Below are 26,060 nucleotides of genomic sequence, written 5' to 3'. Positions count from 1 at the left end.
CGGCAGAACAAGGTCGGTTGTGGAGCGCGCCATCGGACTGCTGAAGGGCAGGTGGCGTTGCCTTCATGCATCAGATGGAAAACTCCTCTGCAAGCCAGAGAAGGTAACTTCATTTAAAAAAATACTAAACTTAAATTTAGTTTTAAAATGGGTCAACTTAAAGCAACATATACCAACATTTTATATTTAGGTTTCAAATTGCACACCCAAAGGTTCTGGCCAAATAGTTGAAAACACTTTTTAATTTGGCACTACGGTTACTGAGATGTCCCCTTGAAGCTTGTTCATTTTGTAGCAATGCTAGTGTAAACGAATGTCATCAGCTGATTCCTATCGTTTCCAATAGCACTGCAACAAAATGCGAACAGATTTTAAGGGGACATCTCAGTAACTGTAGTGCCCATTAGTAGTGCAAGTTTGTTTGACAAGAACATTGGTGTGTGCAATTTCAAACCTAAATGATCTTAAGACTGAGTTCAAGTATAAATCTAAGAACATTTTTATTAATGAGGCCCCTGGAACCTACATTTCTTTGGTCTTATATAGATCCATGATAAAATGACATTGCAATTTGAACATGTTTCCTTACAGGAGTGTGGGAAATAACCACTACATTGCTGCCTTTGTGAGTGCTTGATAAAAGTGTGGTACTCCATTTTGCTGAGACAGTGGTCCTCAGCCACAGGATAGCCATTATAGTGCGCTTTGTTAGGGGAAAATCAGGCTTTGGGATCTAGGTCAGTAGCATGAACGCAGGGCAGTGTGTTAACTTCAATCGCATTTGCACAGCTTGAATAGGAGATTGCAGTCAGGTGGGACACCATTTTATTATGTTGGGGGCCCACAGCTGGGTGGCCATTTTAGTTTTAAAACCTCTGCAATAAGCAGAGCCAGCCGCTAGTTTGTTTCTTCAAGCTACTTTCTCATACTAACTGAAGCTGATAATATTGTTCCACCTCATGATATGAGGATATATATGTTTTTTAAAAACATGTTACACATTTTACAAATCACTATATATTCACAGTAGAACCTATATTAAAACTGATACAAATACTTTGGAAATGGGATGAATGCAAGATATGTAAAAAAAAAAAGTTTATGGTAAAATGTTTTTTCAAAACACTGTCAAACAGCAATAATAGGATTTACTGTATACAGTTTTCCCCTTCGTTAAATGGGTTTTCACTGACAACATTGCTTTTGTTTTATTACGGTATATTTTTTGCAGAGTGATTTTAAACTGACAGTTATAGAGAGCAGAAGGTGTATTTCCCGTTTTTACTATCAGCGGAAAGTGTAAGCTTCTTATATTTACATAATACATAGATTGCTATTACTCCACTGGAGTGACATAATGAACCAAAAATAATGGTACCTTCTTGTGTTTAATATAATGTGGATTTAATGTGTTGCATGACACATTGATGGATGCTTTTATTAACAGTGGTAGAAGCACTGTAAATTGTGTCGGATAGTTAAAACTCACCTATCAGCAAATCACTGATCCTCCCTCAGTGTTCTCTCCCTGATGCAGTCTTTTACAATATGGCTACCAACTCACATTTATCTCTTATTTAGCTCTAGTATACTCTCCAATCTAACTCTTTTCTTGGTTAAAAGGTTTTGCTGTAATTGAGGCACATACATTTTTTTTTTTACACTTCAGCTCATAGTTTACAATGTTTTCATTTTTGAGAACACAAGACAGGTAGCTTTTTTGAATAACAATTTTACATTATAAAGCTACAATTCTGCTATAGCTTCTGCAATGTTTTTTAGAAACCCAACAGAAAAAATATTTAATATATAATATTTCAATTTATTATCTCCACCAAAACAGTTGGTGTTTTCATCCCATTCCATTCCATCTGTTTGTCTGTATTTTAGCAGGATATCTGCAAATATGAACTGATTTGCATGAAACTTTTGGTCATGGAGCAAGGAGGAACCGATTAACATATCACATAGATTAGCTAAAGGGGAGTGTGGCAGTGAGCAGGATTTCTCACAAAAAGGCATGCGATTTCTGAACGGATTCATGTTACACCAAACTGTGTGCGCCTATTAGCAGCAGGCTGCTGGAGAACTAATTTTCGGCTGCTGAACAAACATAGAGCTGATGGCCATGTGGTGTTGCAATATGCTTAAAATTGCCAACTAACTTGCTTAAAATTGGCTGCAATTTAAACAGGCATATCTCATGCCCAATTTGAGATGTTATGAAAATACATGCATCTCCTGATGTGAAGGGTATAGAAGAAACTTTTGGTGGATATCCAACATGTAGAACTGTTGTATCTTGACAGTTGCATAGTGTTGGCGGAGGTATGTACTCTGAGTGCCATCTTGTGTGAGGTTTTTGTTTTAGAAAATGCAATAAAGGTAGACTTTTTTGCAAACACCTTCAGCTACAGCATTGCTTTCAGCTATAGATAAATGTCTATTATGCTATGTTTTATTGCATTGCTTCTTTTGGAATGGGAACAAAATGAGGAATAATATCAAGTGCAGTTTATGCTGCTTATTTCAAAAATAGCTGTGATTTGTGCTGCTTATTAACAGCTGCTAATGCTATCTATGCCATATTAACAACTGATTCACTAAAGAGTAGGTGCAAAACAAGTAACCATGCAACCACATCCAAATGGTTAGTGAACACAAGACCAATACAAAAATGAGTGAACACAATATCAGGGGAAAAAATATCATAATGTTTTCTTAACAGGAACCAGACAATGTGGGTCAATGTTAACTTGCTAAAATAAAATTTGAGAAATTTAACAACAACAGAAATGTCTCAGATATGATCCTGCATTGCACGTAATATCAGTACCTACAATTCTGTTTTATTTATAGTGTTTTTTTTGTTTTTTTTTAAAGCGACACTGTCTTAAAACACTTTACAAAATGATGAGAAATAGGATAAATTAGGCAAGGCCGAGGCTGAAGGAAAACTAAGGGGGAAACCAAATATTGAGGGGGAGCCCATCCTCCGCTGGCTAGCCCACTGTGTGTAGTTAAATGCAAATACTGAGGTAATGGGAATCTTTCAGCATAAACATACAAAGTGACTAGGCAGATTACAACCTGAGGTTAGGTATTAAATTAGCTGGTAAAATAGTCCATGCAAAAAGATTATATTCATATGCCAGTCAGGAAGGGTTAGGTGATGCACCTCAGTCTGCAGGTTGCATCATGGCATGGGGCTTGAACCAGGAGAATGCCAGGGTTGGAATGATCTGTGAACCTAGGGTGGGGGAAAGTCCAAGGTCAGAAAACAGAAATGCAATTATGTTAGGAACCAGATATACATTGTATTGCACATGTAGGGGCCTGAGTGTAAAATGGAAAAGCCCCAGGTTACTGTGTTACTCAGGTCAGCTGACCTGGCAGCTCAATGATTCTGATCCACCCTTCCCACACATCCTTACTGTAACTCTAAGACTGACTAAGAAGTGAGTTTTTTGCTTGTGCTTAAAAACAGAGAATGTGTTTGAAGCCTGAACATGCAAAAGGGAGATTAGTCCATAAGACAGGAGCTCTGTAGAAGGCTCTGCCTCACATTGTAATTTTAATTTTAATTACAATGTCAGCGAGACCATTGAAAGTCTGATAAGTAAGGAGAAAAAACTTGAAGTCAGTTCTGAAGTAAAAGAGCAACTTAACGAACAGACAAAAGCACCAGACTGATATATTCACCTTTCTTGGCTCTTGTATATACCTTAGCAGCTGACTTTTCAAGGTCAGTTGAGTGCATCCAGATAGTAAAGCATTACAGTAGTGCAGCCAAGAGGTTATTAAAGCATCAACCATTTTTGGCACCATGGAGGGTCAATATCTTCCTCAATTTAGACAATCCCAAGGTGAAATGGCCTCTCTTGTGATATCATTAATGTGAGCCTGAAAGAAGAAATGTGCGTCAATAGTCACTCCAAGGATTTGAACAATTGTATTATAGTAACTGTGATGGTCAAGCCATCTAAATTTCAATAAAAATGTAAGCATTTAACTTTCAGACACCACTGCAAGAACTCTACACCTGGCCAGTTTAAAGAAAGGCCCATCTCACAGCACACAACCCCACACACCCCCACACACAGACTTCGCAATCACTTCCAACTCCACCCATCTGGACGGTGCTATGCTGTACCACTTGGCAAAAAATACTTACAAAAAATTACTAATCTCCTCATAAATAAATGTTATTAAGAGGAATTAATAATGTTATTGCTTTTTAGAATTATGTGAGCCTATAAAAAATTTTCCATCCATGTTCCTGAATAGATATCAGTTTTGATTCTGATGCTGATCCATATTCTACTGCTACAGCTCAGTTTTATCTGATCATTTACAATACATTGGTCTTAGAGGAGGAAAGGGCAGGAGACTAGCTGACAAGCACAGCAATGTTACATTTTTAGTTGTGAAACATGATGTTTTGACCATCAGGTCAGCTGTCATAAGATAATTTCTGAGCGAGGGTTGTGCCAAGTTTCTTCCTCTCTGCTCCATTAGTTCACCATTGAGGCTACGTCTTGATTCAGTTATCATTTGAGCACAATTTTTTTCTTTACTCAAAAAATAGTCTTTGGTGTCAAGTTATCCCTGAATGGTCAATTAAAGTAAAAGGCTGGTTTTGCTCACACCTATTTCTGAGCTTGCGCAAGCACTGATTTAATAACATGAATTGGAAACTTGCCTGTCATTTTATAAGCAATTAATTTTTATTTGGCACACAAATAATGGAGTAGGAATAATAATGACTAAAATAGGAATCATTGAAGCACAAAAGATCAGATGAACGAACAGCAAATTGACCTCTCCAAGATGGCTTGGAACAACTTTTTTTAGAATCTATCTGTGCAATGAAATAGCTTTCTTAAAAGATAACAGAATTAACGATTACAGGTGGCAAGTTGTTTTACAGCTACAAGTTCAATGTCGTCAGTGTTATCAAGCAATTCTAGTATTAAATGACTAAATAAGTAATGATGAATGATTTCTGTCTCCATTAACCCTTAATAGGGATATGCTTGTATGGGAGATCTGCTCTCTTGTATCTTGAAATTATAGTTTTAACTGTATAAAGTTTATACATCGCAAGACTTCCACATTCCCACCATAATTCACGTTGTTTCCAAGGTTCAGGAACTGTATTCAAATTGTGGCTATATTACCCAATTTTCTTAATATTTCTTTTAAAGTTTTTAACCCAATTATAACCATTAAATTGTAATAAATACTGTTGGATTATTGTGAGCTGTTCAGCAGATAAAAACAGAGTAGGTGTGCATTCTGCACTCATTAATATTCATATCCATATGACATGTCATATATAAACCACTCCTCATCACTAGGTTAGAGCAGGCTGTCCTGTACAGTAACATTAGACTACCAGGCAGAACAAAAGAAAGCAACATAAGCTAGACTTTACCATAGTATAGTTAAACCTGCAGATTATTCAATGTGTAATGACATTGTAACACTGAGTTACTGTAGACTAACATTAGACTTAACAGCAGTTTCAAACTCCGGACATAGATTCCACATATCTAAGCTTGCAAGTTATTTAATTATCGCTAGCTTAAGGTAGGCCTACTTACTGATCGATCACATGTCTGTCCTGGTGTAACTGGGTGTGTCGCTAGCAGGAACAGGGAGGGAGGGAAAGTGAGGGAAGGCACTGCACCATGCACCGGCGCTATCTTTTTAGCAAGGCCACATTGTTTTTGTAGATAGTTGGTGAAGTCTTCCTCATGAAAATGAGCAATACAATATTTTTGCAAGAATCATTAAAGAAATTTCTTGCCATTTGTTAATGCAAAAACAAAAGTATTAAAACAACACATAAGCAAATAATTCACAGATTTTGTTTCCTGGACCATTAACAATCAATTCTTATGGTGAGTGGTAATTTGCAGTCATCTTTGTGGATAAAACAAGCTTGGTATTGAGTCCCATTTCCATAAAAATAGGTAATTTTGGCACTGAATCATACATCTTTTTTTCTGGTGCTTGTGGTGGTTTGACAGGTGAAAAAGGATCACAAAATTAGTGCATGTTAAAAAATCAAGCCATTCCATATATTCAAAGTTATCAATATTTTGGGCTTCCAAACCACACTAATTCCTGAAAAGTTCATAATGTCTGTTAGCAGTACACATTTGAGAACACAGTGGGCAGAGTGGTATTTACCTCACAAGGATGCATTTTCCAGAGGGCATTTACAAGAGCGAAACCTAAAATGTCAAAGATATTTGTACGCCAATGTATCTACCAACAGACATCATATAAATCGATAGTCATGCTCATAGACCTTTAAATTGTTTGCTGTTATCAGGTCCGTCAGGACAAACCCATTAAGAGAGTACACAAAATGCAGCATAGACTTCAATTTATTCTACAATCACAACACCCATGTGACATAAAATGATTATATTAAAGGCACATCACTATTGAACTTTTTGGACTTGAGATTCATAGGTGCTTTGTGCCATGCATAAAGAATACAAATTCCATCGTTTGTAAGAACTTTATTACAATCTGAAACATCATACAATCTATTATCAAATATACATACATATAATGTATAATGTGAAATGATTTAAAGCTAATTGGTTTGATTGAGTTCATTATGTCACTACCATGAGACAAGATACGCTCAAACATTATGCCAGAGAAATATTTTTGATAGAGAACTTGACCAGCTAGAGTACTTGTTAGTACCTTTCCCTTGTGAGGCCTAACCCTCTGTTTTGCACATGCAATGCCTTATGAAATCTAGCCCATATAAAACCACATTGAGTGAATATGATAAATGGGGTATGCTTTGCCAACTTGTAACTTGGCAGATGGGATGTGCTGCCATTTCGGCTGTCATCCCACTATGTAATATGTTCATTTTCTGCTAAGCAGAAAGACTGGGTGAAAAAATGTTTGTATTGGCATATTAATACTTTCTTACTCTTTTTTAATTGCTTACCCTTTAATACATTTACAAAGACAAAAAGGTAAGGTTTGGGCATGCAACATTGCATGTCCTTGGACCCTTTTTAGATTTTTTAGAAATGTAATTTGCAAGTATATACAAAATATATAACATTTATAATGTTAAAATATATATCGCTCTATAGAAGTGGACAGAGATATATTTATAGGATATGAAATTGAATATTTTTGTATTTTACAGGCTTCGTCAAATATAAAACTGAAATGGAAAAAATAACAGCTCTCGCTATAGTCTGTTTGGAAGCAAAATACTTGCAGAACGTTGGTTGTCAATTGGAGGTCCTCTCACTTGCAGGTTATTGTGAATAGGCGGAATAGGCAGATTTTATTTCTTTATTCATATTTTTAATGCAAAAGTAGTTTTTTTCATATTGCGTTAGTCATATCTCAGTTACTCAGACCTGCTTAAGAGACAGATATATTTGCCTGTGCTAAATACAGAATGTTGCCCTACATCTTGACCCTATATAAGGTAAGTGGATACCACTGTTTTAGTTCATAAAAGCGGGTGTTTGCAGGGGTGCACAGTACATTGGAATGTCCAGACAGGAGCAGCATTTTTTAGGGTCTAAAGTACGAGCAGTCGCCTGCCTTTGGGATCACCGTTAGCCAGCGACCCTGCAGGCTTCCTCTCCCAGCCCTGCCGAATCCTGGTAACTGCTCTGTCCACACAGGGAGTGATGAGCACAAACTTGAGGACCAGGACGACGCAGGGGACGACCAGCGACAGCATGTATCCGGGAGGAAGGTACCACTTGTACGCGGAGGGTCTCAGGAACTTGTCCCAGCCGTAGAGGAAGGTGTGCAACGTGCACAGGAACAGAGTTAGGTGGCCCAGTTTGGACTGTGGTGGGGAAGAGAGAAGAATATATGAATGAAAGCTGAAGGAGGGTGGTAGCCATGTTGTTGCTTGTTTGGAAAATTAACAGTAAATCAAGGTCTTGCAAAATATTAAACAGCATATTGCGATGTTTGTCCGAAATATGCAAGTCAGTTATAGCGCATGATAGCCCCCATCCATTTTGGGGTTCATGAGAACCTTTCCATAAGTCACCCTCCCAAAGCACTTACATTTGAAACACTGTATCAAACGCTGGTTCCCTTTAGTTTTTGAACGGACTGCCATAGGGTGGAATCTCCCCAGTCAGATGACTGGGTTAGCAAGACAGCTGCCAATGAAATCTGTTGTTGGGCCAGGCTACCAGAAGGGGTATATTCAGGGGACTGAGGGGAGAGCCTGCTACTTAGACTCATTTCTGTGTATACATGACTGGTACAACTGCAAACTCCGCTCTGTTATTAGCTTTGCTTTGTTAGCTTTAACTTTCTTCAATCAACTGGAACAGTACACTGTGTATTTCTCCAACATAAGTGTGCTTATCTGCTTCATGAGTGTGTGCAGTTTTTCAAACGGGAGTAGCCTTGCCTCGCTTGATAAGAGTGGAGAATTCGTGGGAAAGCTGTGATAGCTGGGTACATTCTCTCAGTTCCTCCATTCATTAGTTACGGTAAGTGCTAGCATCTGCCTACCCAATCCTATTCATTCACACAGGCTTAATTAGCTCCGGAGGACCTAGACCATTGGTTAGGTCTTCGCTTGAGATGGTTGCAGTGTATCATGCGTCTGCCCATGCGCATAAGGGAGAATTCATAAAATGAGCTCTACATTATACTGTCAGCTCCAGAGAAACAGGAATAAAAATAAGGAATGAACACCTGGTGCCAAGCATCTGGCTGTGCATAGGTGGAATCCTCACTCATTGAAGCGAGCTTGATACCACACACATGCGACACTGTGCACAAGCATCTGGCTTTGTGCCAGTGGTATCTCACTCATTGACCTGAGTTAGCTACGGTTATTTTTATTTCTTACAGTTCTTCTGGCATATTGTACATGTGCATAAGGGAAAATAAATATTGTATTACCAGTATTTATGAAATATTACCATGCAGTGAGGCTGTGCACTGGGATAATCGCTGATTTAAATGAGAGTACATTGGGTAAGGTGGGTGTTCTCATGTGCAAAAATAAAAGGGGAAAAACCTACCATGCTCCAGCCTTCTGTTCTTTCTTAGGTGGCATCACACTTATTAAACTAAATAGGGTGTTGTGCACTGAACTGTAATTGCGTAAATATGGCAATAAATATAGCGATAATGATGCTAAAAAACTGAGATAAAGCCAGTCACAAAGAACCCTTCATGTGTGAGATGAATTCTAAATCCACCCTGCTGATGTATGAAGAAGACCAAATGCAAATAGAAATTACATGTTTTATCATATATTCATTTCAGAGATTAGGAGAGAGAAAATGGAAAATGGCTCATTTGTCTGTGAGACTGTGCCTTCACTATCAACCCACCTCATCAACAAAATCTCTCCCCTGGGTTGAATGGTGACAGGAATGTCATAATAATGCAAAATAGGTAATCTGCTTCAGTGCAGACCCCATCTGTGCAAACTACTCACATGTTTACATTCTACCGAACATTGCGCACTAGCGCACGATTGGTATGAAGCTTTCAGCCATATAAAGTGAACTAAAGAACTTCAGTTTAAAGAAGTTTTCAATCCAGTGCCGTTGCCTCTAGCAACCAGAACAATAAAACTACACTTTTCCTGTTTAACTTTTTAGAGTTAAATTTCTGGCTGACATTTCTCTAAATGCAGTTCCATCTTTAAAACTAATATATAACGTGCATCTTGGTGGAACTGGTGAAATTTTTTGAACAAGATAGCTCAGTGATATTTGACATTTACATCAGCATATGAATACCAGTTTATCATTAATATGGCCCTCTAAGTTCTTGGAAGACTTCAGAAATATTGACTTAAGTTTTCTGTATTTTTTAAGGAAAAGGCAACATAATTGGGCTGTCACCTGATAAACTCTGAAATACATAAATAGAGGCATATTACAGTGCCAAGATATAATCATCTAGCCATTGATTGGATTGCAATCTCCATGCGGTAAACAGTGCTCACAGAGGTATCAGTAATACCGTACCTGTATGAATCGGAATTCCCGCCAGTTAATGGTGTTGCTGACGGAGGGCAAAGAGGTTATTCCCAACAGGACGTAGAGGCCAAATCCCAGGATCCCCACTGAGTAATACGAGTCAGTGCGCCAGGCCATGGTGGTGTCGAATGTGCCTGTTTTGTTTTGTTTGATCTAGACAGCAGGAAAACGTTTGTTAGCACAGTGGTAGTTTTCGTGTTCCACACGCATTGGTGTATGCTGTTGCTTTCTAATGCTACAGTCAGTATGCATCTGTACAAGGGGCTCAACTACCAACACAGCTTGAATAAATTTTAAACAAAAAAAAAAAATTTCAGTCAAAATGTAGCCTCAGTGTTTATCCATAAAGTTGGCTAACAAATGCAATTGTTACTTTCTGTTTTCACAAATATTATTTGGTTAGTTAATCAATCACCAAAATTAATGTTCCAACCTAAATCTGCAGAAATATGGGCACACGTAGCATTTATTTGTTAGTGAAACATTTTGTTGAACAAAATGTTGATCGAATTCAGGCTTGTTTGACTTACGAATACATGTTATATATAACCTTTTTTTGCAAAGGAATACGATTTGGTGAGATTAGTGGTAACCACAGTTAACTCACAAACTCGGTTTTGAAGAATGTCAATTGAATTGTGGGTTTAATTTAATGACAAATCTTCATTTAACTGAATCTGGGCCTTTATCTGCATGGTAAACAGCTTGTTTGCATGGCTGGCTTGCTCACCTGAGCAGCGGTCCAGATGTTGACCCGGTACCTGACATAGTACCTGAAGGGAATGATTAAAGTGTAGAGGACGTGGAGGGAGGCGAGAGCCAGGGCAATCAGGCCCAGCTGCTTACGACACAGCATCCACCTGTCCAACCAGTCGGGGAAACGGCGGTACTTGGTGCCGTTGTAGAGCTGCAGAAATCCCGCCATCACCCCAGGAAGGTAGCACAGCGCCAGCATGATCAGCGAGACAATCGGGAACACCTTGTTGGCCAGGGAAACCATGATCCGGAAGGAGATGTCCTCCCCATCGATGACGGCGGCGTAGATGACATCAAGGGTGAGCACGTAGAAGAATATGAAGGCTGTGAGGCCGGTGGCCAGGGCGATGGGGAGCCTCCACAGAGGGAAGAGCTGCAGGGGGTAGTCTTCAATCTCCCCGGCCGCCCTGAGCGATCCTTTGTCCAGCGCGGTGAGGCCAAGGCTGCGCGCGATGTCCACCACCATCTGCTTGGCCTCGCTGTTATCTCCACAGATTAACACCTGGCCAATCAGAGGGAATGAACATATCAGCAAACCACTGTAGAGAGAGACTGAGAATAAACCCAGCTGCCCTGGAAACAGCTGCTTATAATTGCAGTCAAGCTTGTGAAGAACTCAGACTGCGGAGAAGCGTTTAGTCGGATGTACCCGCACAAATCGTCACAGCCACTGAATTAAGGGTATGCGTATGCGTATGTCCAAAAAAATGCTCTCTCAGGTTTATTTTCAGATTCTTGAAAAAAAGACTCTCAAAATGTTTTTTTTAAAGAAACTTTTTTTTCAGGTTCTTGCTGACTTCCCCCCCCCGCCCCCTAGAGAACATATGTTTTCCCTTGGATATGATAATGAAAATTTAATAGCAGCACACTAATTGTTTTTAAAGACCAGCCCTCAGCATCCTGTTGGTGGTCAATTATTTTACAACAGAGCTGTATAAATGTCTTTATTACAGATAAATAATTTAGATTCCAAGAACACTTGCATTGAGTTGTATAAGAGATCTCTATATGCAAATGCCACAGCATGGGAAATAGGGAAATGGGATATAATAACCTAACCTAATGTTGGTGTGTAAAACTGTTTGTACAGCTTGAAATTGGAGCAGCAATATTCAACATGGTGGTGAAAATGTCAATTTAAATTAAATTATTATATGAATTAGAACCTCATGCTATGGAGCGCACATGATGAAATTAACCTCTTAGCGCATTGCCCCTAGTGGTGGGCACGCCCGCGTGACTAGATTACTAAAGTCAAACATTCGGTGCTACTGCAACCAACGTGTGAGATGAAAACAGAAACGCGTTGTTTCAGTTTCATTAGTAGACGATACATGACAACTATGCCGAAAACGGAGTTTCGCAGCCCCACCATTGTCGCTCCGGTCGTTCATTTAACACGCACCCCCTCCCTGCAGTCTCATCTAAGAAACACCCCCCACCCTTGACATAATGGACAATATTGTCTATCCTGGCATTAATAAAAATATTCTTTCACCACTAAAAAATCGTATTCCGTCATAGCAGCAAGATAAACCCGACAATAGCACTAAGATATGCCTATACAGCAGTGAAAACGCTGCTCACTGAATAACGAAATAAACGAGAAAAAGTTTTTAAAAATGATACCATGTCATTCTACAGTCAATATCTGGGACTAAATATTGAATAAATATAAAACCTTACTGTTGGTTTTACGTGTAGAGATGTCCCTTTTGAGACTGCGTGGTCATATATTGTCTTGGACAATCCGTTTGGGAAATATAGGCGCATCTGTGACGCCTGGGTATCTTCCAAAATAGCTGTGCGTAACACCACACCTGTTGTTTACGGCGTCGTCGTCCTTTTTAGTACAGTCTGACTTGATTTACAATTCATTTATTCGGTAGGCGAGAGTATAAGCTTTCTAACGATGTATAACATGTCTAATTCTGCTTTTGGAATAGCGTTTTATAGGTCAGCGTAACAGAAAATATTATTAGCATAGCATTCACTTACGCAATCACTCTTGTTAGCAGACAAATACGATGCACCTAACGAAACGTGTTCAAGGATATTTCGTAATTTCTTGGAAAATACTATTATTATTGAGGACTTCTGAACATAGCTAAACCATATGTTTGCTGATAGACCTAGCTGACATCGTTTTCTGGAGCAAAACAGAAGCGAATAGAACAATATCATTGATACCGTCTCTGTCTCTATCTACTGAACATAGAGGAGATTTCATCATTGCTATGTAAGTATTACCGTTCAAAATATTTCGGTTATATACGTTATTTTTGAAATTGAGTATCTTTAAATAGGTTAGTGGTGTTATATAATGTAAATATTTTACACTGTAATGTAAGCGTTAGACGGAAGTGTAATAGTTTTTGTGAAGCATGCAACAGTGATGACGTCATAGCTGGAACATTGCCAAAACGTGGTGGACGGGTGAAAATTGTTTTCATGTTGTCTCATCCCCATACAAGAAAACATACGAGAGTACAGAGTATAGAAATACACACGAGTTAATTATTACACATTTAGGTACTGTACCGCATTGTGTGACAATGTTTTTGCATTATTTTTTTAATCTGATAGCAATGTTTCATCTTAAACCCTCATAAGGGGCTCATTTATATGCTTTATAATGGACAAAAAGCATTTTATTCAATTTTGGAGAGATTTTGTATATGTTTCTGGACACCTAGCTATTTTAGACCACTGTACTGACTGAAAGCTTGTAATTCCCATTTGAAAATTATGCAACAGTGATTTTCTTGAGTCAAAACAGTTGATTTGTAGTGAAATACATGGATATGTTATGATTTACAGCAATGCATAATTTAGACATTTTGGATAGATTGGAGATGCTGGGTACACTGCTTAGTTTTTGCTTCATACATCTATAGTAGTTCTACATATCCACCCTTAGATTTTATGAACTTGTGGTCAAGACGTTTTTGACCTAGCACATGTATAGTTTAACCTCCTGCATATATTCAATCTCGCAGTATTTCATTGCAAACTTAAAAAGTGCAAATTTATTTTGGATTTTTTGTCAAACAATTGCATTTGTGGCACTTTATTTCTTCCAAAATTATGAATATAAACTAATCTGTGTTAGTATTGTAAATTGTACAAATGTCTTGCTTCATTTAAGCCATTTTTCAAGTCTCTGTGGTGTTCACGTCTGGAGTTATAAAGCTTTAAATAGGGTACCCCCTAAATGGGCAAGGATTGGCAAAATTTGGCTTGTGCCTTAAGAGGTTAACCCGGTGCTGGGGCTGGTGAACACATTCTCATTCCCAACTCATCAAATATTGCAGCTTGGGCAAGGATCCTTCTCGTCACTATTCAACGCATTGGATAGACATGGGTGTTTTGGGTTGACGAGTGAGGTAGCCCATTGACTTCTAGGCTACTTGATAAACTACATCACCCAGCATGCATTAGCCTAGGTTTATGTTGATGTTTTTAAAATAATTTTCTGTGTAGCCTATATTATTAAAATGAAATAATTTCTGGTATATTTCGGTATATGTGTATGTGATTTTAAGTAATTAAATTCGAATAGGTCACAATAGTATCGATTGTCTTCAAATACAAGCTCCGAATTTGCACTGAGGTTCAGGCTACTGTCTGTCCATAGCGTCAAAATCCGCCGGAGTGGCAATTCAATTCAATGGGCTACCTAACTCATCAACCGAAGACGCCCAAGTCTATCCAACGCATCGAATAGTGATGAGAAGGGTCCTTGCCCAAGGTGCAATATTTGACGAGTTGGGAATGAGAACGTGTTGGGCTGGTATGTACCTGGAAAAAAACACTGTCCCCTTTCACCATCACACATTTGTTTTCTCTTGTACAGCGAGGAAGATAATTCGGAGCAGGAAGGCAGGCAATCTTGAATCCTAGTTATTACACGGTGCCATCTGCAGCCAATGGATTTCTTACAGTTGCACTAGATAGGAGGCTACAGTGCATTACATATCCCTGAAACAGAATGGGATCAACCCTTATTGTACAAGATGCGATGGGAAATGCAGAGTAAATAGCACACGGTGCCATGAAAAAGTATTTGCCCCCTTCCTGATTTCCTCTATTATTGCATATTTCTCACACTGAATGGTTTCTGACCTTTAGACAAAATGTAATATTAGACAAAGGGAAACAGAAAACCCATTTTTTTAAATGATAAAGCAAAAACATGACTCTGTATCGATATGAACCTAAGGGCCAGATTTACTAAGGAGACAGTGACAGCCAAAAACATTGCGGCTCTACGTCATATTGCGGCTCTGTTGAGGTCGAAGATACCGATACATTAACAACCGATTTACGAATACTGGTTTTACTTATGCGATCAAATAAAATAAACACCCTTATTTGCTGTTTTGTGCTAGAAGAAAAAAAAAGGGTCAGAAAAAATAATGGCATGCTTACATGCATAGATTACAAGGTGCTACGAAATAGGTACTGATCACAAATAGCGAGGGAACCACAAAAAACCTTGGTCAACGAGGTAGCCACAGCTTCATGCAGTATTTCAGCAGAGGAGTACAACACTGGAGAGAATAAGGAGGACAAAAATGTGGAGTGACATCACATACAAAATGTATTCTTTATGTCTAATAAAATTAACAGTGGAGGACGTAAATAAAATGGCATGTTGTTAGGCGGTTTACGAAAGAAAAAGCCTACGAGGGCAAAAGACACAGGTGGTGGTCCAACTAAGGAAAGTATGTTAACACTGATAGAATAACAGGTGGAAAAATCCTTGCAAAATGAGTAAGCAGTGGGGGTGGAAGGAATAGGCACGTATCAACTTGCAATGGGAGGAGGCCACAGAGCGTCTGAAAGTTGTTTAAATTGAGAACTGTGATGAGCTGCTAGCTCTTGCTTACTTTCAATAAAGCAAACATAATCTTATATCTGAAAATAAGTGAGAAGTCATCAGTAGAAACATGTGTGAAACACATTTTAAATCCTGTCTCCTTTCCAGAGTTCTATGAATCTGGGGATGCATTTTTTGATCTCCAACCCATGCAGCTCACAAGACAAACTGATTTAACTGCCAAGGACGTGTGTACAGCCCAATGCCCTTTCCTAACAACCCGTGTGTGAGCAATAGGCGATATTAGCGCAGAGAAATTACCACCTGCATTCAGGAGTTCTAAAAATTCTCAAAGAGGGGAGTCACAATTAATGTATCCAGTGTTGGCCACACATAGAATTTGCTTACTGGCCACCCAAGTATATTTGGAGACTAGTGCTGAGCGAATAACCAACATTTCAGTGTTTTTCTGTGTTTAAATAATTAATCGATCAATGTCGGTTTGATTATTTCTTAATTCTGTTGTTTTTGTCCAAGCTCAGTGTGCTAGTTCCTAAGTTGCAGTTTTGAAAAGGCAGCTGCTCAACACAGTTTGCACAGAAATAAGCATCACAATAACTATAACAATGATCATAATCAACTGCGCCTATGGACACACATGTTATAGGTCATATCTGTTTAATACATGTTAAATATTCAATATATTGATTTTAATTTATTTATAGCATATATATGCAATAGACCATTCTGGTGCCGATGGATCACAGATCGCAACCACCAACAGACTAGATTTCAGACCTGTGGGAAACACTGGCGTGCTTTAGTAAATTAGATGGAATACTTGCTTGGCTCTCAACCTTGTTTTAGCTCATCCACTCCAGGTATACATATGCATGAACACATTTAATTGCTGTATGTATTAAAAGGAAAGTTGCAGAGTGATGTAATCAAATTTCATCCTAATTGCGATTTTGACTCATTGCGACCATTCCGTAAATGCCGATGTAGACATTGCAACCTTGCAGAAATTGCTTTTGCATCGTAAAATAAGTCGCAATCCTTTAGTAAATCTCGCCCTAAGCTTTTCTGTATCATCTGAGATCTTGTTTTGTCTGCATGTGTGCAAACATGTGGGTGCACACGTGTGTTTATGTCTGAACTCCGAGTACCATGCTTTGAGGACTTCTCATGGTTTTGTTCCCTTTGCAAGCCAGATTTAGAAGGTAATATCACTGTAATACACGCACCCTGAGATTTAGTTTTACCCAAAAAACAATATTCTTTATGGAAAAGGCATTCCCACTGATTCCCACTTGAAGCATTCCAGGCATTCTGGTAATCCTTTTTTAACCGGTTCATCTCTTACCTGCCGGTTTGCATCCAGCCCGCCAGACTGCAACGCCCACGCGGAGACTGTGTTGAACGCTTTGACCACGGAAGCGGCGGGAACCAGCTTGCTCAGGTGCTCTGCGTTGGACTCGGGGTACTGGTTCCGCCTCAGGTTGTTGCTAACGTCCACCAGGACCTTCCCCGCCAGCATCTCTCCCCCTGCCTGTTGGAGGAAGTCATAGTTCTCCCGGTGCACAGCCACGAAGATGATCCTGGAGGTCTGGGCCGCCTCCTCGTGGCTCATCACCTGGGCGCCTTTGGGCAGAAGGCTGGAGTTCTTGGGGTTCCGGCTCCCGAAAACCACCCCGTACCCAGCCTGCAGCAGCCGCAGCCCCAGAGACCGCCCAAAGTCACCCGTCCCAAAGATGCAAACGGTCCCAAGCTTGCGCTGAAAGCCTGGTTCGCTCATTGGCATGGAAAAGGAGATGTTTGTCATATCTGAAAAAGACAACACAGTCACACTCATTGAACTAATTCAGGACAAGTAAATCATATTCTGTCGGGGAGTAATACTGTAGGTACAGTTTTATTGCCATTGACACCTATTTGGTCCTCTCTGAGAGACAACAGCAACAGCCTCCAAATGCATATGCATTTAATAGAATCAACTCTAAACCTTTTGTCGCCATCTCTGTACATAAACTACTGACACAAAGACACGCAACACAGCTGGCCAAGAAACAGCTAAACAGTCAATTGTCCAATTACTTTTGCTACCCTAAAATTGGGGACCATGTACTGTATAATAATTACTGTTAATCCTACAAGTATCACGCGATACGCAGTGTTGGGGAAGCTACTTTGAAAGTATAGCTTTGCAAGCTACCAATTACTTCACACTGGAAGAAGTTGAACTACAGCAAAGCTACCCTAGGGAGAACTCTAGTTTGGTTAACTAAAGCTACGTAGAAAAAGTACTTTAAAAAAAAGATCAAATTGACAATGTACAGTACATGTCATACAAAATTATACCAAAATATAATACAAAAAATCACATGCCAGCAAAAAATGCCACTCAATTGAGTTTATTGCAGAAAGTGGCCACTTGTTAACAGGTCATACATAAACCAAAAAAATAAAATACCCCACTATTCATGGAAAGTGCAAAGAATGTCAGCTTTGGTTTTGTATACAATGTCCATCAGTGAAACACCTAAAACTAGAGACCAGGTGGGGGTATTGCACCAAGCAGGATTACTCAGTTAGCCAGGTAACTTCTAAAATAGCATGCAACAACTTCTCTGAACATTTGTTAATAAATAGCAATAATCAATGCTTATAACTAATTGACACCTAATATATTCAAGTGCAGTTTTACAAATTCAGATTCAAAACATTAAAAACTATAGCCAAATATTTTTCACAGGTGAGCTGACAATCCAGCTTCCTGGAATACCCCTGAGACCTAAAACTGTCCTAAACAAAACAATCCCATCTCGGCTTTTCACAAGGACAAAATTGCAAGGAATGTTATATTTTTGTTGTAAACAAATCTGGATTTTGTATTATCTGACTACAACTAAAACAGTAAAGAAAAATTTTTTTTACTTGCACCTTCTTAGACCGTTTGACCGACTAAGTAAGTATGGCCATGGTAATTATTCCTCAGGCTGAGATTCGGGAGGTTTATCCATGATGACGCTGTCGCTGTGTGAGCACTGAGCAACGCCTGCCCTTTTGCACATGCACTACACAAAGATCAAGTGTGTGGTGGTGGCTGCCTGACGAATGCATTGCCTGGGCATGCCTTCACAGCAGTCAGGATGAAAGAAAAAGGGGGCGAGGCTGGTCAAAAGAGGCTCAATTACAGTAGAGAAGCAATGGTAAAATAACAATAAAAAAATAATTCCTTTCCTTTTACGGCCCAAAACTGTTTGTAGTTTCAGTAGTTAACTACACAAAAAATGGCAAAAAAGTAATTTAACTACTTGAATCACTATGCAAATATGAATGTAGTTGAACTACCAGCAAGCTACTGCAAAATGTAATTAAATTACTAGTTCAATTACATGTAGTTCACTACTCCCCAACACTTTAATTTGAGGGTACAGTATTTATATCCGTATCAGCGATACGGATGTAAATTCTGTACCCTCAAATTAAAGCTGACAGTCTGCGGTTTTTAACCTAATTTTCATTGTTTTATTTTAAGTCCAATGTGCTGCCTTACAGAGCCAAAACAACAAGGAATTGTCACTGTCCAAATATTCACAGATTGCACTCTATAAGCCTAAATGTTCTGTATTCTGTTACATCCACAGAGAAAGAACAAGAAAACAGATTTTACAGATAGTGACTGCACATCTATCTTTTACCAGATCAATCTAAAAAAAAATACAAACTGCACATACCTAAACTGTGGCGTGTGACTCCAAAGTAAAGTTCTACGGTTAGATAGTCATATATTCCTCTTGCCTTCGAGCCCAAGCTTTTAAGTCCACTGTAGCCACGTGTAGTGTCCTTGGACTTACTGACAGAGCGCTACTCCCGCCTGCCAATTTGTAGTGGGGTGCTGAACTGCCTGCCCTGGCAATGAGGAAGCCAGTAAGCCTGTGGGACAGAACTGGGAAATTCCGTTCCAGGAGGGGGGTGATGCACGCACGGGGAGAGCAGGGATAGGGCAGGACAAACACAAACACGCATTCTTTCAGGCATTTTGCCATGTTATTTTCAGGAAACCACTAGCAACATACTACTAGGTAGTTGCCTAAGACTGGGGACTCCAGCACAGTGTGTCTTGCCAGATTTCCCCTTTTGCTTGTTTTGTGCTTTGGCTTGGTACAAATCACATGCACAAATCACCAAGGAAACATTGGACGTACATTTAAATTGGAGTTTCTAACATTATTCCACTTGAAAGTCTCCATGCAGCACAGACCTTCATAACCTAAGAAGTCTGCCTGATTGTTTTGACACTGCATGTGTCTAAAAGGAAAGAATATCACAACTGTGCTAAAGTGCAAAGTAATGTGAAACAGACATTGTTATTTAAAAAATACATAAATGAATCATGCTTAAGTATATGCTGAATGCCGCTGTCTGAGCTAAGGCAGTTTGTGTCACACACACCAAGGATCAGAGACCATGCCTTGTGACTTCATTGCGATTTACCCTATTCTGCTGTCCAGACTCAAACAAAGCTAAGTGTCATATAATTACTCAATGAGCGCATACATTACGTCATTAACCCACTGCTTATGAGTCTGGTTCCTTTTGCATGTAACGCTATAATTAGCGATACTTCATTATGTTCAGGATGCACAAATGCTCCTCTTACCTGCAATCATTTTTTTCAGGTGGCTTGAGTTAGCCTCAGAAAAATGTTCTCTATTTAAAAAGTTGCCAACAATGCACTGCAGCTGCATCTGGTTAAGACCACTGGCTGGTTTTTCCAGGAGAGATAATGGTTTCCAGCTGGTGCTGTAACCTTCTCTACAACCCCCCACCAACCAAACACACATTCACACACACAAACACACATACACGCACACAAACATACACACAAACATAGCCTATATCGTATGAATTACCTAGTTTTAATATTACATTGTTTCTGTTTTCCTCAGATTTGTTCTTGAATCAGAACCTTGCCCCAACTTTGAGTTTTAGAAGAGTTTTCAATGATGTAAAAATAAATGAGAACAAGAGGCACAGGTTGGTACATTAATTTGTTTGTATTACACAGATGCTTTCCTTGAGTCATCAGTCTCAACTATCAGCCCATCCAGAAGAAATGAAGTTTGAAATGTTTGTGAACAAGCAGTCTGTCATGAAAGACACTACGTGCTGAGTAGCTCAGCTGTAGAGCTTGTTGCGTTTGTTAAAGCTGATAAACTGTGACATATCTGATTCCTGTACTTAAATCTTGCATTCACATAAGGTGAAGGCAATCCTGTAGAGAGAGCCTATCTCTGATGTAAGTGGGATTTTTAGGCGTAAAAAAATTCAGTAGAAAAAGCAGGCCTCTTGTCTTTGGCTTTCAGTAAATCTTTGTAGTAAGGACCACTTTTTCATTACCAAGACAAGGTCTGAATTCAATTAAGTAAATTTTGACAAAAAGTAATGACAGTATCAAAGCTGTTACTGAAAAACAAGACTGAACCTCTTTTAGTTTACATTAGATGGTCCTTGGACAGGGGCTAAGCCTTGTTTGTGAAGTAACCTATTCACTAAATGTAGTTTTAGACAACTGCATTGGTACAGTATGACAAGTCCTCCTTTTACTGGCATAGCCTTCTTTTACATAATCAGTTATGAAACCATTGAGGCAAATGTGAAAGCAGAACAGTAATATTATGCAACTTTCCCCTTTTGTGCCACTGAAGAATTTCAGTGTATGATAACACAATGTACAATTACAACCCATACATTAAGCTACATGTAATTACGATACACACCTATGTTGGTTTGCAGAAATGTGATGCAGTATATTTTTCCTCTGCTTGCCAATGTGGTGGACGTACATATTTGTGGATGTACTGCTATGCAGCATGTTTGATAATGGAAAATCAAGCATCACTTATGAAGCTATGCAAGCCACTCCGAAAGTTAAGTCAAAGTGCTAAAGGGTGTCAGCAACCTATTAAAGGCTGTATTCCTTTTTGTACGCAACATTTTTCTTTTAATTCAAGCCAAACTAAATCTACCACTTTAATTTCTGTCATTTTAATTAAGAAAGCTGCCACTGCTATATTTATGATTTCAATCCCCCCTTGATATTTTGATTGAATGCTCCAAAATAGAAATTAGCGGCCAAAAAAAGAAAAGAAATTTGTGGCCACATTTATGGAACAGGGGGACTTTTTGCAGTATTTGCTTAACTGCCTTCATCACGAAGTAATCCATCTGAATAGGTTACTGTGGTGGAGACACGACTGGATAGTTAATATCCTTGGGTATTTTATTGTGGAGCTTATCATCTCTGTATTAAGCCAGGGAGTTAAAATAAACAGAGTACTAGCTGCAATGTCTTACAACATTCAAGTGAGGCCATGTACTTTCCCCAACAGCAGTGTCAAACTGTCCCAGAAGCAAAAGTTACTGCTGGATGTACAACATTCAGGAAATTCCAGCTGTTCCAGTATTTCTGACAGGCGGTCCAATATCCTGATTTTTCTTGGCATCTGGCCATTGTCACATTCAGCAGAGCAGGATGCAACGCCAGGAACACACTGAACTCAGTTGAACTCAGTTTTTATAAAGTTGAATGATAATCATAACAATTTATTTGAATCCTTTTAATAAAAAAATGATTAATTACAAAAATCTTATAGCTCTTGTAAAACACAAATATAATTGTTAAATATGCCTGAATTTAGAAATACAGAAGAAAAAAAGTTTTCTCCCACATGATGTAATTTTGTATTTATTCAGTTAGGTCAACTGAGGACGCACAGAGAAGACGGCGAAGGCGCTGATTAGGTGGCCAGATGAACCAAACCACTTCTTGTGGGGATTGTGCCAGGAAACTACGGTTAAAACCCCTACTCTGCATCTTATTACATTACATTACAGGCATTTAGCACACGCTCTAATCCAGAGCAACTTACACAACATTTTGATTTATATATTTATTTTACATTGCATCCATTTATACAACAGGATATATACTGCAGAAATGCAAGTTAAGTACCTTGCTCAAGGGTACAACGGCAGTGTCGTACCTGGGAATCGAACTGTGAGCTTTATGTTACTACTACTGCACTACTACTCCACTATGCCTCACTGGCGCACTGCATCCTGGGTGTCCTAGACACATGGCTTTTTATCGATACCCCCAAAAATGGAAGGTTCTACCTCACCCCCACTTTGAAAAACAATGAACTTTCAAGTAGTCATTTTTAACCAAGCTGCTAAATAGCATGAAAAAACGGGGGCATATATAGGTCCTGCTGTGAGTTCGCATTTGGAGCATCGCCTGCACTCTCTGACTCTTTGGCATGAACGTGAGGTCTGGTAAAATCAATGCGTGCAGTGAGGGCTTTCTGCCCAGATTCTTTTCCCTCAGCACAGCAGTTGTTTTTTTTTTTTCATTTTAATATGCAGATACAGTACTGTACATATATTTACAATGAAAACTTGTTACAAACAGGTACACCACATGGCCAAAAGTTTGTGAACATCTGACATCCAACATCCAGAATTATGGGCATTAATATAGATTAATATATTAATATATATTGGTCCACCCTTTTGGTCCTATAACAACCTCCAATCTTCTGGGAAGGCTTTATACTGGATGCTGGAGCATTGCTGCAGGGATTTTCTTCCATTCAGCCAGAAGAGCATTAGTGAGGTCAGGCACTGATTTGGCGATTAGGCTTGGCTCGCAGTTGGCCTGGCTTGCAGTTGGCTTTCCAATTGATCCCAAAGGTGTTGGGTGGGGTTGAGATCAGGACTCTGTGCAGACTAGTCAGTTTCTTCCAAACCAAGCCAAAACCATTTCTATGTGGACCTCACTGAATGCCCAGAACATAGTCATGCAGAAACAGGAAAGGACCTTCCCCAAACTATTGGCACAAATTCGGAAGCACAGAATCATCTAGAATGTATGAGAATATTGACTGCAGTTAAACTACAAAAATCATAGCCTACATATAGGAATTTTTTACATTGTCAAGAAAATATATGTTAATATATGTACATTTGAAAAACACATTCTGATGTTTATATAAATCAAAGATATATCTTTTGCTTTCTTGGTTCTTACATTTTGCAACATGTTTTATTTATTTCTCCATTACATTTTTAAATAAGATACTATTTGGTTTACCTTTTGCACAAAAAATTATGAATAGGTTTGAAAAGAAAGACTCTGGTTAGGCTCTATATTGAAAAATCAGTGATCGGCACAGCAGTAGTAGTCCTTAAACAAAATCACGGCATGTCTGAGGAGTCAGAGTCAGAGCACTAGGTCTGCCTCTCATCATTCTTTTGGTGCATCCATTAAATGGCTGCTAAAGTAACCTTTTGTAAGTGTTTAATGAAAGATCTAAAGATAGGACTATTTTGGATTGATTTATGAGTTCCTGGCTTTGAATTCATGAATGAGCAAGTGTCAGAAATGTATCTGGCTGGCTAATTTTCATTCTCTATTACAGTAAAACTAAACAATTTATGAAAAGTCACCTTGAAAATCTGTCTCTGAATCAACTGGAAAAAACAGCTCAAAATAAACTGCTATTTTAATGTTATTTAAGTTATTTGAGCATAAAAACAATAGCATTAGCCAATGACTGGCATGGCCCATTGGTGACATATTTTATGTTTTTCATTGAGTAGCTACAATGTAGGCCTAATTTAGTTTTGTTAGCTACTTTTATCGTATTGGCAGTTATGCTGTTGCTTCACTACTTCCGGTGACAAGTAATCCATAGCTTAGTTAGCTACATTGCCATAGTAGGTTCTCCAACACTGTAAATATGCTATTCTGATTCCGCAGTTTGAATGAGGAACATTAAGCTAAAGTGGTGGGATTGTGGTTAGCCCATGACGTTAAATTTAGATAAATTGTGGAACTTCCTGGCAAATTCACTGACAAAATAAGCCTGTGAAACGTTTATTTACAACAAATGTCTATTGGTTTGAAACTAGGCTAATATTTTGAGGTTTCTTGATGAGATTGGAATTCTGGCACAACTACTCCTGTGCCTCTTCCACTGTGCAGAGGAATAGGCTTTCTATTTGGTCCAGAAGGAAGAGTGCTCCACCAACTCTTCCAACAGAATCTTATTTTTCCCAGGATGTCTCCCGTCCATGTATCAATCAAGCCAAGAACTGCTTTGGATCAGCTGTTTGTAATGAAAATGGTGCAGGGTAGTATGGCTGCTGGCATAATGTTGCTGTACTTGTTTGCATGAGTTTGCATGTTCTCCCTGTGTCCACATGGGTTTCCTCCGTGTACTCCGGTTTCCTCCCACAGTCCAAAGCTATGCAGGTAGGCTAATTGGAGACTCTATATTGGCCATAGGTATGAGTGTGTGAATGAAAGGTGCGTGTGCCCTGTGATAGATTGGCGGCCTGTCCAGGATGTATGCCTGTCTCTCGCCAAATGCATGCAGGCTTCAGCAACGCTCCGGCCCTGGTCAGGATAAGACGGTATAAATAATGGATGGCTGGTTGACTCATTAAAAAATATTAAGGCTACACAGAATGCATTAAGAGACACTTGTCAATCCACTTGCTATTGTGGCAATTCCTTAAGTATGCAGAATATGGAATATATGAAGTAAAATTTATTGTGTAATGCATTTTTCTAGATTCATGTCCATTACTGGAGCACTGCATGGGTGTTTTACAGAACCCGTTAGTGCAGGTATTTTAAGAATCAAACACTCATTTTTTTATATACTGTATATAATTCCATCATAAAATCAGGTGCCATTTTAAAGTATAGCTTTATTTAAAGCTGACTATATGATCTTATTGTTATTGTATAAAGCTTTAAACAGTTTAGCCTCTGACTAACTTAGTCAGTTACTTCTTCCTTAATCTCCTCCAAGATAAGTTCATTCACAGGATTCTGTTTTTTGAAAATTCCATGTATATCTAAAATTACAATGGCTGGTAGAGCCTTCTCTTATAGAGCTGGTGTTTTATGGAACAATCTTCCAATTTATGTGCGGGCTTCAGACACACTCTCTGTCTTTAAGCGTCAGCTTACAACTTACCTCTTTCGTCAATCCTATAGTTAGCCATTGATATAGTCCTATATCCTGTTAAATGGTCAAGTATAATCACGGAGATGATGAAATTAAATGAGGCTGTCGGAGCTAGGTTGGGAGCTTAGCGTCAAGTGTCAAGCTGGCTGCTACAGAGCTGACACATTAGGTAGCTTAGCGTTAAGCATCAAGCTTGCTTTTACGGAGCTGACACGCTAGGTAGCTTAGCCTTCAGTGTCAAGCTTGCTTTTATGGAGCTGACACGCTAGGTAGCTTAGCCTTCAGTGTCAAGCTTGCTTTTATGGAGCTGACACATTAGGTAGCTTAGCGTTAAGCATCAAGCTTGCTTTTACGGAGCTGACACGCTAGGTAGCTTAGCCTTCAGTGTCAAGCTTGCTTTTA

General features: G+C 39.0%; 1 protein-coding gene and 1 long non-coding RNA gene across 3 annotated transcripts; both read right to left on the bottom strand.

The window, feature by feature from the left end:
- Window positions 1-2,693: 2,693 nt before the first annotated feature.
- Window positions 2,694-3,897, bottom strand: LOC118206150. The gene is made up of 2 exons (XR_004761148.1): window positions 3,703-3,897; window positions 2,694-3,250 (listed from the first exon to the last, which is right to left on the bottom strand). It is a non-coding gene; the product is annotated as an uncharacterized LOC118206150 (long non-coding RNA).
- Window positions 3,898-6,382: 2,485 nt separating this feature from the next.
- steap4 (STEAP family member 4) lies at window positions 6,383-19,513 on the bottom strand. Of its 2 annotated transcripts, none has more exons than XM_035381508.1 (5): window positions 19,350-19,513; window positions 16,976-17,436; window positions 10,762-11,289; window positions 10,020-10,184; window positions 6,383-7,855 (listed from the first exon to the last, which is right to left on the bottom strand). In XM_035381508.1, exons 2-5 carry the CDS (start codon window positions 17,432-17,434, stop codon window positions 7,580-7,582), a joined length of 1,428 nt encoding a protein of 475 aa, XP_035237399.1. In that variant the 5' UTR covers window positions 17,435-17,436; window positions 19,350-19,513; the 3' UTR covers window positions 6,383-7,579. The 2 variants fall into 2 exon arrangements, with proteins under 2 accessions (XP_035237399.1, XP_035237409.1); XM_035381518.1 differs by lacking the exon at window positions 19,350-19,513 and adding an exon at window positions 18,553-18,677.
- Window positions 19,514-26,060: the final 6,547 nt, after the last annotated feature.

The sequence above is a fragment of the Anguilla anguilla genome, chromosome 1 (genome assembly GCF_013347855.1).
Source record: "Anguilla anguilla isolate fAngAng1 chromosome 1, fAngAng1.pri, whole genome shotgun sequence".
Lineage (NCBI taxonomy): Eukaryota > Metazoa > Chordata > Actinopteri > Anguilliformes > Anguillidae > Anguilla > Anguilla anguilla.
Note: the sequence above shows the minus strand (reverse complement) of the source record. Positions and strands in the feature narration are given on the sequence as shown.

Bases quoted from the DNA above. Each gene is read 5' to 3' on its own strand.
- steap4 (XM_035381508.1), bottom strand. From the start codon at position 17,434: ATGACAAACATCTCCTTTTCCATGCCAATGAGCGAACCAGGCTTTCAG. The intron at 11,290-16,975 runs GTAAGAGATGAA...CTGATTGGCCAG, and splicing joins GGCTGGATGCAAACCGGCAG to GTGTTAATCTGTGGAGATAA. The intron at 10,185-10,761 runs GTGAGCAAGCCA...CCTGCTGTCTAG, and splicing joins ACATCTGGACCGCTGCTCAG to ATCAAACAAAACAAAACAGG.